At 36.7% G+C, this 13,928-nt stretch overlaps 2 protein-coding genes across 2 annotated transcripts; both read right to left on the bottom strand.

The window, feature by feature from the left end:
- Positions 1-26: 26 nt before the first annotated feature.
- LOC113749454 (protein TRIGALACTOSYLDIACYLGLYCEROL 5, chloroplastic) lies at positions 27-2,974 on the bottom strand. The gene is made up of 4 exons (XM_027293201.1): positions 2,805-2,974; positions 2,593-2,637; positions 375-407; positions 27-283 (listed from the first exon to the last, which is right to left on the bottom strand). Exons 1-4 carry the CDS (start codon positions 2,842-2,844, stop codon positions 153-155), a joined length of 249 nt encoding a protein of 82 aa, XP_027149002.1. The 5' UTR covers positions 2,845-2,974; the 3' UTR covers positions 27-152.
- Positions 2,975-6,293: 3,319 nt separating this feature from the next.
- Positions 6,294-13,389, bottom strand: LOC113749302 (iridoid synthase CYC2-like). The gene is made up of 3 exons (XM_027292990.1): positions 13,213-13,389; positions 11,947-13,083; positions 6,294-7,424 (listed from the first exon to the last, which is right to left on the bottom strand). Exons 1-3 carry the CDS (start codon positions 13,249-13,251, stop codon positions 6,294-6,296), a joined length of 2,307 nt encoding a protein of 768 aa, XP_027148791.1. The 5' UTR covers positions 13,252-13,389.
- Between the last annotated feature and the right edge of the window lie 539 nt (positions 13,390-13,928).

Genomic DNA, 13,928 nt, shown 5'->3' with positions numbered 1-13,928 from the left:
TATGTCCAACTAGGACTGCCGAAAAGGAATACAAGCAAGCCTTTACAAACTTAATTTTGGTGCAAATGTAGTCATTACATCACGGAGTAATCAGTAAGTGAAAATCAGCATGACGCATATAGTTTCTGAGTGCTTTTTGATAAGTCCTTGCACTAGCTACTTTTGCTAGAATCTTTGGCGTCAAGATCCGTCCCCTGAAATATGACCCTTGAATTTCGGTAGTGACTACCAAAAGCTGCACCAAATCCCCATCCAAGGCCTACACCAACTCCGCATCCACCACCTTCAGATCAGTGAGCATACATCAGAATCCAAACAAGGTCACAACAGAAGTTATATTAGGGGGAACGATATCAAATGAGATGCAGTTTTACCGACACCGAGGCCCAGAAAATTCAAAGGCATGCCTGATAAGGACACAACATTTAAGGGAAATTGATTAGAGATGGGTACAAGTAGAAATCGAAAACAAGATATACTAGCAATTTGCCAAGGGGAAATAAGAAACTAAGTAAGAAAGAACAATGTTCGCAACTGCAGCCAAGAAAGGCCTTCAACCATGTCGCAGAAAAATGAGTAGAATTTGTTCTTCAACACCCATCAGAACTGAATCCAGTACTATATATTCACCAAATAAGGACACTGAGGAGTTACACCATAAAATTCCAGAGGGAAGCGTGAACGGCAACCAAATAGGACAAAACAGAAAGCTTTGTACTTCAATTGGCTATCAAAGCTCTGTAAAAAGTAAAGCACAGTACAGAAACATGGCCAAGATATTTCATCATTAATGCATAGATCTATCCCGTCTTATTGACCATTATAAACACATTACTAAAAGAAGAAATCTCAGCAAAATCCATCATCTTCTGTCAAAGAACATAGATAAACCTACATCACAATTAATCCATCATTTTGTACTTTAAGCAATACCTGAAGGAATTACAGGTTCAATTTGAGCAAAAAGTTGGGTAATGATCACATAGATAAACCTGCATCACAATTAATCTTACTGTCCTGCAACAACATGTCCCCTATTACTCCTTTACATTGTTGAAATCCCTCCATGACATCATGACTCCCACTGCTATAGTATCAGGAATAAAGCTTAGCTGAACTACCTGTTTCTAGCGTAATTACCAGTTCACCCATCTAAAATTTTCAAACATTCTTAATCTAACAAACAATAAGTTACCAATTATACCATTATAGCATTTGTGTTTTAGAACTAGATTAAGTATTAAGAATTAGGCAGGTGAATAGACATTAAGTAAATAGCATTCTATGGACCAAGGTTGAAAGATGGTAACTTCATTGATAACTAAATGTGTCATAAAATAATATTTCATATATCGAACAATGTTATAACCTGTAATAGTAAATTGAAATTGACAAAAGACCAACATATTGCAATCCAATTCTGAAACATCCAAAATTAGAAAATGTTTTAGGCGCTTGTAAACAAAAAACTACATCCTTTAAAAAAAAAAAAAATCTTCAAGTTCAGTTGTTATCAAAGGGTTGACACGGTTATTCTCTATTTAGAACAAAGTTGGTTTGAGTATGACCTAAATTCAGGAAACCTGGTGCCTAACTTGCAAATTGTTACTCATTCTTTTTGAGTAGCATGACGCATAAATGATGATGCATGCGTTCCAGTGAGCAGCCAATGTTCTGGAGTTTGAAACAGTAATAATATTGCTATGCTAATCCTGAAATGTGAAAATATCTTCGTCTACCTCAGATTAAGAACAGATATTAAGTTGTTAAATATTCAACACAAGATTAATTTTAAAAAAAATATTCAGCTTGCCAAAAATGCAAGGTCACTGAACCAAGAATGCAGTCCTTGACAGGTGTAAAACTCATCTAACAAATACATTATCTCAGCACGATAAATAAACCTTGGCATCCTAAGGTTGCTAAATTCTAAGCATAATCATCCATTAACTAAAATTGGAAAAGAATCTTCATAGATATTTGAAGGAATGTGCACAAATACTCATATATAGTACATATATCTTGACAATGAGGTTTGCTGTAAAAAGAAAAGCTCACAGATGCAAGATTTCCTATGACTGGAAAATTCACTTATTAGTGCAAGGAATCATAGCATAGCTGAATCTGATCGTGCCAAACAGGATTTTTAAAATTTACTACAGAAATCCCAAGTAGATTACGGCCGAGGGAAACATAAATTCCAGGTTAGGAGGTCCCGGATGCAGTTGCTACAGGGCGAGTTCAAATCCTAGTACCATCGAATTCCATGGATATATCACGATTAATTATTAAAGCTAGAAATTCACAATCAATCAATCCTCATCCCAGCTAAGCATGATGCCCTTAGAGCGGGTTATTAGTGCTAAGACTTAAAGAGGCAATATAGCATCAAAGAGTTTCACATTCTGCTAGTGCTCACCTGGTTTTTCCAAAACAGTAAGCTAAAAAACAAAACCAGAAAAGGGGAAAAAAGCTGTTACACAGAAAAGTTAGAATTACCAACAGGAATAGAATTAAAAAAAGATAAACAAAAAGAAAAAGAAAAAGATGCAGAGGAATGAGAATAGTAAAGAGTAGAAACTTCAAACTTACCACCAAAACCCCATCCCACCCCAAAACCGCAGCCAATGCCAAATCCTGAAAAAGAAAACAACTGCAAACAGTCAGGTTACAGAAAGGGCCAAGCTGATAAAAGTAAAAAACAACACACAAATCGAAATTCAGAGCTAAATCAAAATTATGCCAAGAATTTCTACATCAGCAAATGGGTATTAAAGAAAAAAAATTAAAAAAAAAACACCTACCAAAACCCACTCCTGTCCCATTGAAGTTTTTAAGCCCCATCGCCTTTTCCTTCAGGCCTGTTCCCTATTTTTTTTTTTTTTTAACGTGATTTTAGGGGGATTTACACCTGAGAGCAGGGGAGAAGAAAGTGAAGAAAATGGATTCTTCCTTGTAAGGACACTGGGGATGAGAAATCAGAATGATGGGCTACTGATAGCAGATAAACTATATCTGGGCTGACCTAGTAGTGAAACTTTTCCATGTTGTTGGCCCAGAGTTGGAACAGAGGTAGGCCGCTTAAAGTACATCTTAGGCCCAGTGTAATGGTTTTGAATAGGAGCAAAAGCATTTTCAATTTTCGGCCATTATGTTTTGAAGTTCGACTGGTTTTGCTCGTTTCTTTTCTTTGGTAGGCAGAAGAAATAGTCCAAAAAGATTTTTCCATCAATTTTCTTATTCTACTATTCTCTCTATAATTGGAAAGAAATAGTTCTACATACCATATCAATTAATTGTCCATCTTCTTTTGTGTCCAGTTAAATTTCTCAAACAACGTGGCGTTTTCATATAAATTTCTTTTTTCATCCTCTTCAAATTCCTAACAGTTGATGAGAATTATTTCGGAAACAAAGAGTAAAGTCATATAAATTTGATGTTGGCCACCAATGATATGGTCCAGAATAGTTTTACGATCATTTCTCTTTCTATTCTCTCCATAATTGGAGAGAAATAGTTCGAGATATCACATCAATGCTCCATTCAATAATTTCATTTTCTTGTGATTTGTCACATTTGGTGCCTCCCATTTTTTGAGCTCTACCTTTCATTTCTAGATGTCAGCTTCCTTTATTGGAAAAACATGCCATGCCGATTTCCCGTAAGGAGTTCCATTCATTGGGGAAAACAAAACTGAGAAAAGGAATAACCCCTATTTTCTTTGTTCTTTTATTTTTTTGGGATCAATTGTCACCATCTACCATCTATATCTACTCTTATTTCCACAAAGAACCGACAGGGACTAAACCACCATCGGCCCATACGGGTGCAAAGCGCCCACATGGATCTAAGTAAAGACATATTAAGTGACAACTTTTTAATGAAAAACATGATTTGAACCCTTGATTTCTCACCTCACAATAAAGGTAGTGACCAACTCCTCTAAAGTAAGTTGGTTCCGTGTAAGGCAGACGGGATCCTCTGTCCAATTTTCTATGTCCAATTTCCTGTCTAACACAAAACTACGTAGTTCCACTTATTCTTGTGGCTGACGTGGCACATAAAAATAAATGCCTGTTTGGCTCCATTATACTTTTGGATCTCTCTTCTTTTTTGGATTTTCTTTATTTACATATCTTTATTACAATTCCCAAAACCCTATTACTACCATAACAATTCCCAACACTGATCCATAACAATACCCTATTACTACCTATTGAGCAACGCTATTAGGTGAGCATGAGGATGTTATGACATCAATCAAATGACCCAAGTGCTTCTCATAGAAGATGTCGATGATAGACTCTCTCCGCAACATCATAAAAAATGCTCAAACAAGATAAACAATTCAAAGACAACGCAATCAAATCACAGCACCTTCTACTTCCCCCGGTTTAGCAGTGATCACAAAAATCACTGTATGTGAAAAGGAAATATATAATTCCATAAAACCAAAAATAAAAAAATAAAAAAACTGGCTAAGCATATAATCTTCTAGGCATTGACATCTGAAACAACAATCATCGTGAACCAAATTGCAGCACATATATTTGTTTACCACTGCAATCCGTATGCCTTATAAAATGTGTGTATGTGGGTGGGGTGGTGTTTTTTTTCTCTGGGAAAGAGGGGGTGGTAAGAAAAGAAAACAGCTATTACATCTTAAAATAGCAGAGGTCTCCATGATGTTTAAAGGTTTTCAATTTTTATCCATCACATGGTTTTTCATTCAATTAGCAACTTTGTCAACCAAGCCAATGAAATATGTCAGTTTTTAACCATATTTCCCCAAGAGATGGATTATAAATTAAATGAACACTGTATCAATGAAGACATAATTCTACTTAAAAAACAAAAAGAGGAATCAATTTACCAGAATAAAAAATAGATTGCAAAAGGTACAAGAAACACTTTTTCTATCTGAAAATGTTAAAACACAATTTGTTTTCCTTCAAAGAAAGCGAGAAGGACAATTTGTTTTCCTTCACCAATTTTTTAGATTATTTTTTCCGTTAGGCCCAGCTGCAAATTTTGCTTTGTACTTCCAAGGATTTGATTGTCTCTCTGTATGTCCCAAATTTTGCTATGTCTTTCCGTTAGGCTAGTGGTTTGCTTTGGAGGAATTCACGGTGAATGGTTACAATTTGACAGGGCTGTTGCTTGGTGCTTGAGCCAAACAGACATTTATTTTTATGTGCCACGTCAGTCACAAGAATAAGTGAAACTACGTAGTTTTGTGTTGGATAGGAAATTGGACACAGAAAATTGGACAGAGGATCCTGTCTGCGTGTAAGGAGGGCAATTGCATGTTTTAGTGCTTTTTGTTTCTGTAACTGCTACTACTTGCTATGGAAGACCACGAGACCCTATCTTGTAAAGTAACACTAGATTTTATTTTTGAATTAATTTTATCTACACTGTTAGTGTATATATTCACTAACGGGTCTAAATGCATATTATATCATCTAAATTTAAATTTAAATACTAAATTTTACATGTGTGGCATACATCTAAATCCGCAAGTTTATACTCTGACGGTGTGTAAAAGATTTATCCCTTGTTTTTTTTGCTTAAATGCTTTAATATTGTCCTTTTCCTGTTCTGATTTTCACGTTCAAATTGACTATATATTATCTTTGGTTTTGTTGAGTGCGGGCAGGGTGCAAGATTTGAATCCCGACCTAGGTCTAAACAAGAATTTTAAATTCTTTTTGGTGGCCAACTTGTCTAAAACAAGTTAGTTAATTGACTTCAACACAATTAATTAATGCTTTTTGCATAATTAAAAATCTTTCCAAAAAAGCAGCTACTTTTACTCTTAGTGCCGCCTTGTTTGGAAGCCAAGTTTTTTGCCAATTTTGTTTGCTTTAAGTTTTTTAAAAACTTTAACTACAATAACCTCAAAAAACTTTTCAAAGTTTTTAAACTATACACTTCAAAATATTCAAAAAAAACACACTTCAAAAATTTTTTAAAGAACTTTTACAGTAAGTTACAGTAAAGTTTTAGATAAACACCCAAAAAACTCACGTTCCAAACGGAGATGTTCGTCAAAATGACTCGAAAGGGAGGCTTCCATTCCCAATAATGCTGGAAAAGTTTATGGTGCGTGTGAAATTGCAGATATAAGTATACAACAATTACAAAATCACACATCTAGAAGAAACAGACAAATCAAGCCTATGCTAAAGATCCCTTCACTATAGTTTATTCCACAAAACCAACACATTTTTTAATTCAATCACACAGAGAAATGATTACCAACATCAATCACAGTTATACCATGGGCTAATTTAAGGGATAAATCCGTAAGCTCTCATTTTCTCAATGCTGTCGAGGAATGACTTTGTCGAGTCCTTGAATCTCAAGAATCCAAGCTCCTTGCTCTTGTTCATACAGCTCACTCGATTATCCGAATAGAACACCACATCTGCAAGCCAAAATGCTGCAATATCATTCAGCTTTGTAGGCACCAGTTTGTGCTTCTTCACAATCTCATCCCACACCGGCTCCTTCCCCTTCATCAATTCTGCCATGCTTGTTTCCTTCTGCCCTTTTCTGTATCCAACCATTTCTAACCCAAACTGCTCTGCCAATATTTTCCAGATGTGTTTCCACTTGAAGACATCTCCATTGCTACAATTGAAAGCTTGGTTCTTGGCCTTGGGCTCCATCGATGCCCATATCTGTTGCTCAGCTAGTAAATCCGCGTCCACAACATCATAGTAACAATCCCAGGAGAAGTCGCTTCCAGGATACACCAAGGGCTTGTTCTCGTGCTTGCAAATGGTAGCATAAACGGAGATGGTGCTGACCATGTTCATCATGCTACAAGGGGAGAACCCGAAAACCAGAGCAGGTCGATGGGCGGACCACGTCAAACCAAGCTTGGCCTTGGTTTCTTCTTCAAGAATGTCCTCCAGGTCATAGTAGAAATTTGGTATGGGCAGTCTAGGCAGGTCCTCAGTGAAAGGCGACTCATGAGGTTCTTGCTTGTATCGTTCGTCGAACACTCCAAGGTAGTATTTGATACCTGTCTGGAGACAAACGTGCTGGAGATTTGGAGCATTGGGGATGACGACTCTCAGGACGTTCCTGAACATGGAACCATTTAAATCACAGTCCTCCGACCCAACCCAACATACATAGAAAATGTGAGTGATGTCGATGAGAGGGGAGAGCTTGGAAATGGTTTCTCTAGAATTGGAGATGTCGCATTGGATGTAGTTGAGTCGTTTGTCGGATAACCAGGTGGGACGAGGGCGGCGAGCCACACCATAGACCTTCCAGGGATTGCCAGGGGTATCATGGAGCAACAGCATTTCAGCTAAGCTGCTGCCAACAATTCCAGTGATTCCTATAATTAGAGCTGCACTGTTGTATTCTTTTTGTCCTCCGTTCTCCACACATTTCCTCGGCGAAATCTGAATACAGAAACACAAAAACAAACACAGCGAATTTGTTAGTTAGTCCCAAGCTGCTTTTTCTTCTCTTTCACAAAGCAACATGATCAGCTTCAAATTAATACTATTAATTTAAAACCTGATAAGCAGATCAGGTTTCAATTTTATAGTACATGAACCTGATCAGCTTCAAATTAACCATCCCCAATAACCACAAATGAATATCATCAGGAGAGATCGATTTCAAGAGACTTGACACAAGTTTAGGGAGCAAGACGGAAACGAAATGACAGTGGAACAGACCATGAAAGAGCAGTGAAATTAGTGGTTATTCAATTGCAGGCGAGATGAGGATCACACTAATAAAATGGTACTTAGTAGACAAGTAATACATTTGCTGTACATGCCTGTCCTGCAGCAACGGATCTGTTCCACCACCAGTTGGCTGCCATGTTGACTTGTTGATTGCAAGACCGAAACAGGACACAAAGGAAAGGGCACTCTAATCAGCTCAAGGCTCACTACTAAGAACTATGACTAAAAGCCTCGAGTGTTCAGTCTAATATGATTCAGGTTCTATATATAGTGTTGGGATTGCAATCCTTTTATTTATTTATTACTATGCATGCATGCATTATCTGCTAAGATCTTGACTAGGAGCATTCATCTTATCCTGTTTTACATTACAAAAATGATATCTTTCTCACTATAACGCATAGAATACATTATTTGCAAAAACGCCTAAGAATAATTACTAGTACTGATACAGATGGGTTTAGTGAGTATGGTCTAAATTGAAGGGACACTAATGCACTAAGCCTTTGTAAGGTTTAATTGTTGTTGCAGTTATGAAAAAGGAATGTTAACATGCATCAAATGAGGGGCTAAATTTCACCGCATTTTTATTAATGTTACAATAATAATTTAACATTGGCTTTGGTAGGATAGATTATTATTCCAAATAATTATTTAGAATAATTACTGTAACATTTTTTGTGATATGATGTGTGTGAGATAAAAAAGTGGTTGAGAACATAAAAAGGTGGATTGGGAAATATATTTATCATGCAAGCGAAATGTGTTTATCTTCCGCAGTTCCAGAAAATACGATGAAAAAAGAGGTAAATTAAAAGAGACTAGTTCTTTTCTACTAATTCATATCCTATACTCGTAGGTTCATTTATTTTTTTTTAAGTCATCGGATTCTGGTGCTTTATGGATGGAGTATCTTTGGCCTTTTTTTTTTTTTTTCTAATTTTGTTTACAATGAAATTAAATAGCATATAGCACCGCCGAAAAATACTATCTAATCTTGGAACTAGCATATATTTGGTAATTTTCTGAAGTTTTTAAAGTTGTTCTCATTGACATTATGGAAGGACATTTTTGTAGCCAACTACTAGTGGTTATAAGCAATATAAACATTTTTTCAAAAAAAAAAAAAAAAGTAATAGAAACATGCCCTTTAAAATCTAAGGGCACCATTGAATTTATTGGGTTTCACCACCACCATTACTAGAAATTCAACTCCCGGCCAATTTTCCATTGCAGAGGCTCGTGGGCTCAAAACGAAAAGGACATTGCAAAATCAATGGTGAACATCCTCTTTTTAATATTGAATAGATGAATCCCTCGAGGGCCGCATGTACAAAGCACAATAGTATAATACAAAACTAAAACATCCCTGTTTGGATTGTTATTTTCTATACTTTTTTTAAAAGAAAAATATACTGTAACGATTTAATATGTATAAAATAAAAAGATGAATGAAAAATATTTTCACGAAAAATGCAAAAAAAAATTTGGAAAAAAATGGCCAATCCAAACAATTTATCATTAATAATTAAATCTGCTGGCTATTTAATGTTTGTATTTTTTGGGTTTCTGTCTTTTCTTTATTAATAAATAATAAGTATATGCAAAAAAAAAAAAAAAAAAAAACAGAACGTAAATGCTTTTAAACAGTGAGACGAAAAAGGACTCCACATCACACGCGAGTAGATAAGACTAAATAACCCTCGAGGATCGCATGCGTAAAATAGTTAATCAGCGGTTTGAGTTAGATGCATTTGATTATTACTAAATTGATTACTAAGTGTTGGGTGGGATAAAATCCAAACTCAACCATGGCTTTTGTTTTGAAATTGAAGGTGGTTTCCTTTTTAAACTAGTGAAGTTGAGATATACTTTAGTATAGTTAGATGGTAGAGTTAGGTTTTGGTATTACATTTTTAGCTTTTTAGTTGATAAATATCTTTGATCTATTTACTGATCTTTGGATAAGCAGTTGCCTCCTGAAAACAAGTATTTACATAGAAGATCATATAGAAAAAAAGTTTTAAAAGAGTTTGGCCAATAAATGCTCGTTAAGAGGGGCTCAGATGTTTTTTTTTGGGGGCAAAGTGTAACTATTTCATAGAAGTTTTCAAATTGAAGAGGCGCAATAAATATGAACGTGTGTATTCACTTGGTAAATTCAGTATAATTTAGGTTTTAACAAATACTTTCGAGGCATTCGTTAGAAAAATATTTTTTAAAACAATACCTTAACACCTTTTGTGCATGACGCATGTCAGATTAGAAATTTTGATTACCCTAACATTTATCTATTTTTGTAATTGTTGGTATCGTTGTTGTCAATGAAAAATGATATGCACTCGTAATTAAAACAGAGCATTGCAGCAGAACTTACGAGGCTGAGAGCGTGGGTCATTTAACTATTAATAATCACCAAATTGTTGCTTGGATTTAAATGAACAGTCGAACACAAGAAAGAACTAAAGAAACAAGACAAATTAACCCAATACATAATCGAACTTGGGAAGATGGTTTATTAAACCAAAACAAATCTTTTTTCCTTTAAAAAAAAATGTTATTTACACTCCATTTTTTTTTTGGTTATTTGTACTCCTATTATTTTAAAACAAAAAGTCTAGTAGGAGAACTGTAGGATTTTAAAAATAGAAAGGGGATCGAAAGATTAGAATTCAGAATCACTATATTCCAGGTCTCCAACCTTAATCAATAGGTCAAAACTTTTTCAATGCACTCACATCATCGTCTAATAAATAAACATTATATGACTAAAATCATAATAAAAATATGATTAATAAAAATGGGAGTACAAAAAATATTTTTCTTTTTTTATTATCTTTTGTTTGTGGGTGTTGGGAATCTCTGCAAAATAGACTCGTTGTTTATATTTTCTTTTGTCATACCGGCAGCACGAGTTCCATGCATGATGAGTGACAATTGACGAGTAATACAAGTTCCTCGAGGATCGCATGCACGCTCTAAGAATAGATTTGACTAAATGACTTCAACGTGTTATCCGTTCGTTGAAAAGTAAACAACCTATTGCGATGATGAATGAGAACCAATTGATAAAACGTTTCACTTATAATCGAAAGATTACTTATCAGGATGTTTCACTTATAATCGAAAGGTTACTCGTTAAAGTTATTCGATCTGGTCACTATGATAATTAGTGAGGAATCACTATTAATTCTTTTTATTAAAGAAAAAAAAATCACAATAAATGCTAATCGTTACATATTTCTAGCTTTCTATCTTACTTATTTTCAAATTGGATATTTTTTGGAGAGTTTCTTGCTAGCTTTTCTCTATTATTTGTCCTATTTTTTTCCCCTTCTTTCCACGCGCGTTATTCGCTGTATGTGTCCTTTTCTTCCCCTTTTATCTTGTATGTGGTACGAGATTGACTCACCAATGAAATGCATACATGAAGCTTGAATGTTTGCTGCATCCCTTATTAAGATACAAGAAAAACCCATAGCTCCAGCGAGTTTTCGTGTGAAAACCCACGACCATTTGTTGCAAAAGTAATGGATCAGGTCAAAAAATAGTTTGCAAAGTCCAATTCAATGATTATGACCATTGTTCTGAGTATTTGTGGTTCATCTTTAATTTGATTTCCAATATCACACAGGTAGACTTGTGAGACAGTTTACGACAAGAAACTTCTTGGGCTCTTTTCTCACCAGGCAAATTTAGTAGTGACCCAAGAAATTTGACGTGAAATAGATGAGAACATTATTCTTCTGGCGCCTGTACCCATTGCAATATCCAATTAATGCATGGACGTGACATTCTCTTGCTCCTATTATGGTCATGAGAACCCAAAAACTGCAAAGAGAAAATTTTACAATTACAAATTGTTACTTGTTACGTCATTGCATGCGTAAGAAAAAAAAAGGCATTATTGATTTTTTTCCGTGGGAAAAAAAGTGAAATTAGTTTTGTGATTCTATCAGGGTATCACATCATCTATGGACATCCCGGCCAGAAAAAAAAGAGAACCAACTTGAAAAGGATAGAGAAAAGGGGGTGTCCGGTATCAAAGCTAGTTTGTTTATGATGTCATTCGTACAAAGATTACAAAAATTGAAAGGAAAATACAACAGGGAAGTTCAATTCCTGGGAGGAAAATTAAATCTTCCTTCACATATTTATTGCAAAATTTAACCACCAGAAGTAAAATATTTATTTAGAATCAAAAGCCTGCAGGAAGAGATACAAATCATGGAACAATTTTGTGAGCTCTCATCTTGTCAATCACAGAAATGACAGATTTTGTAGTGTTCCTGAACCCCAAGAACCCATGTTCTTTACTCTTGTTCATGCTATCCAACATACACTCTCCACTGAAAATCACATCAGCAAACCAACAAGTCGTCACCTCCTCCAATTTCGTAGGAGTCAGCTGATTCTTCTTCACAATCTCATCCCACACCGGTCCTTTGTCCTTCATCCACTCACTCATGCTCACGAATTCCTCATTCTCATCAACTTCCACGTACTCCAACTCGAATTCCTCCGCCAGCACTTTCCACATTTGCCTCCACTTGAACAAATCCCCGTTGCTGCAGTTGAAAGCTTCGTTCTTTGCGTAGGGATCCACGGCCGCCCAAATCTGGTGCTCCGCGATCAAATCAGCGTCTGATGCCACCGAATAGCAATTCCAGGCCGCTTTTGTGCCTGGAAATTTAAAGGGCACCTTTTCGTGCTTGCAGATTGCAGCGTAAACGCAGATTGTGCCAATCACATTCATCATGCTATACGGGGAAAAGCCAAATATCGCCGCAGCCCTGTGGACTGACCATGTTAGTCCTTGCTTCTTCTTGCAAGTTTCGAACAATATGTCTTCCAGGCTGTAGTAAAAGTTGGGGACGGGGAGTCTGGGAACATCCTCGACGAATGGAGTTTCGTGGGGCTTGATTTTTCCCAAGGATTCGAAGGGTCCGATGTAGTGCTTGTGGCCTGTCTGAAGACAAATATGGGTCAGGTTTGGTGCGTTTGGGACAACGGCATTTAGGACGTTCAAGAACATGGCATCATTGACTTGTATGCACTCTGCCTCGGATGGCCGATTAGCCCAGGTTACCCAGAAGATGTGGGTGACGTCAGTGAGGGGAGAGAGCTTGGCCCGAGCGTCATCAGCGTTGAGGACATCACACTGGATGTATTGCACCGGGTGGTCTAGGCTCCAGGACGGCCGGGGGCGTCGCGCCACCCCGTAAACCTTCCATGGACCACCCGGGGTGTCGGAGAGGGGGAGGATTTCGGCCAAGCTGTTGCCAATTATGCCCGTGACTCCCGCCACAAGGGCCACACTCTGGAAATTCTTGGAAGCAGGTGCACCATCTTCCCCCAGCGTTTTCTGCAAATTTTCCCAAAATATCAGTCAAGAACATGCTCATAGAATTGAACTTAAAAAAAAAAAAAAACAGAATAAAAACAGCAGGGGAAATCAAAGACTAGATAGGATCAGAAAGAGCAGTAGACTTGCCCTTGCAGCTCCAACAGCACCAGCCCACCACCAGCTCATTTTTTCAGAGAGACTATGGGAGGATTTGACAGAGGAAATTGGAGAGGGCTCCAGAGACAAAGATGCAATTAAGGGCACAAGTTTCAGTTGATTTAAAGAGAGACGGCAGTGGTGTTGGGTGGCTACTGGCCACACTAAAATTTGATAGTTAATTGCTTCAAGACGTGGTTTGTTGGATGGTGAAAAAAAATATTATCAATTCTTAAATTAAATAATGTTAAATATTAAAAATTTAAATCATTATCTTTAATGATGACAGATATAAGTCGAGAAAGCAGTAACCAAAAAAGTTTTGGATTCCTATAGAACGTACCATCGTTTCATTTTCATCAATGATCGTTGATTCCGAGAAGTTTTGTATATTGATCGAGCGGCCCCGCTGATTGATTTCAATCATGTATGGGCCCCACTGATTAAATTAGATTTGTGGTGAAGAATTTGTTTTTATTTGTATGACAAGGAACAAGAGCACTAAATTGGCCCCTTTACGTTGGCATTTGGATTCATGTTTTTGACATTTAGTAGCAAAATCCCAATCAATTTTTAGAGTCTTTTGTTGGTTGTTGCCTTCTTCCTTTCCCCTACGGCTCGACCTGCTGCTGGCCTCTCGCGAGATGGCACGCTGACAACAGCCACCCTCGAGTTGCGCGTGCACATCTTCTTCATTGGTCGCGCGA

Source organism: Coffea eugenioides, chromosome 10 (assembly GCF_003713205.1).
Source record: "Coffea eugenioides isolate CCC68of chromosome 10, Ceug_1.0, whole genome shotgun sequence".
Lineage (NCBI taxonomy): Eukaryota > Viridiplantae > Streptophyta > Magnoliopsida > Gentianales > Rubiaceae > Coffea > Coffea eugenioides.
The sequence above is the reverse complement of the archived record's forward strand: the minus strand, read 5'-3'. Positions and strand labels throughout refer to the sequence as shown.

What these genes read in the sequence shown, in the direction of transcription:
- LOC113749454 (XM_027293201.1), bottom strand. Translation starts at nt 2,844, where the DNA reads ATGGGGCTTAAAAACTTCAATGGGACAGGAGTGGGTTTTG. An exon ending in GGTGGGATGGGGTTTTGGTG is followed by an intron (nt 408 to 2,592) that starts GTAAGTTTGAAG and finishes TGTCCTTATCAG; the next exon opens with GCATGCCTTTGAATTTTCTG. An exon ending in TTTTCTGGGCCTCGGTGTCG is followed by an intron (nt 284 to 374) that starts GTAAAACTGCAT and finishes ACTGATCTGAAG; the next exon opens with GTGGTGGATGCGGAGTTGGT.
- LOC113749302 (XM_027292990.1), bottom strand. Translation starts at nt 13,251, where the DNA reads ATGAGCTGGTGGTGGGCTGGTGCTGTTGGAGCTGCAAGG. An exon ending in GTGCTGTTGGAGCTGCAAGG is followed by an intron (nt 13,084 to 13,212) that starts GCAAGTCTACTG and finishes GAAAATTTGCAG; the next exon opens with AAAACGCTGGGGGAAGATGG. An exon ending in GAGCTCACAAAATTGTTCCA is followed by an intron (nt 7,425 to 11,946) that starts TGATTTGTATCT and finishes TTCTGTATTCAG; the next exon opens with ATTTCGCCGAGGAAATGTGT.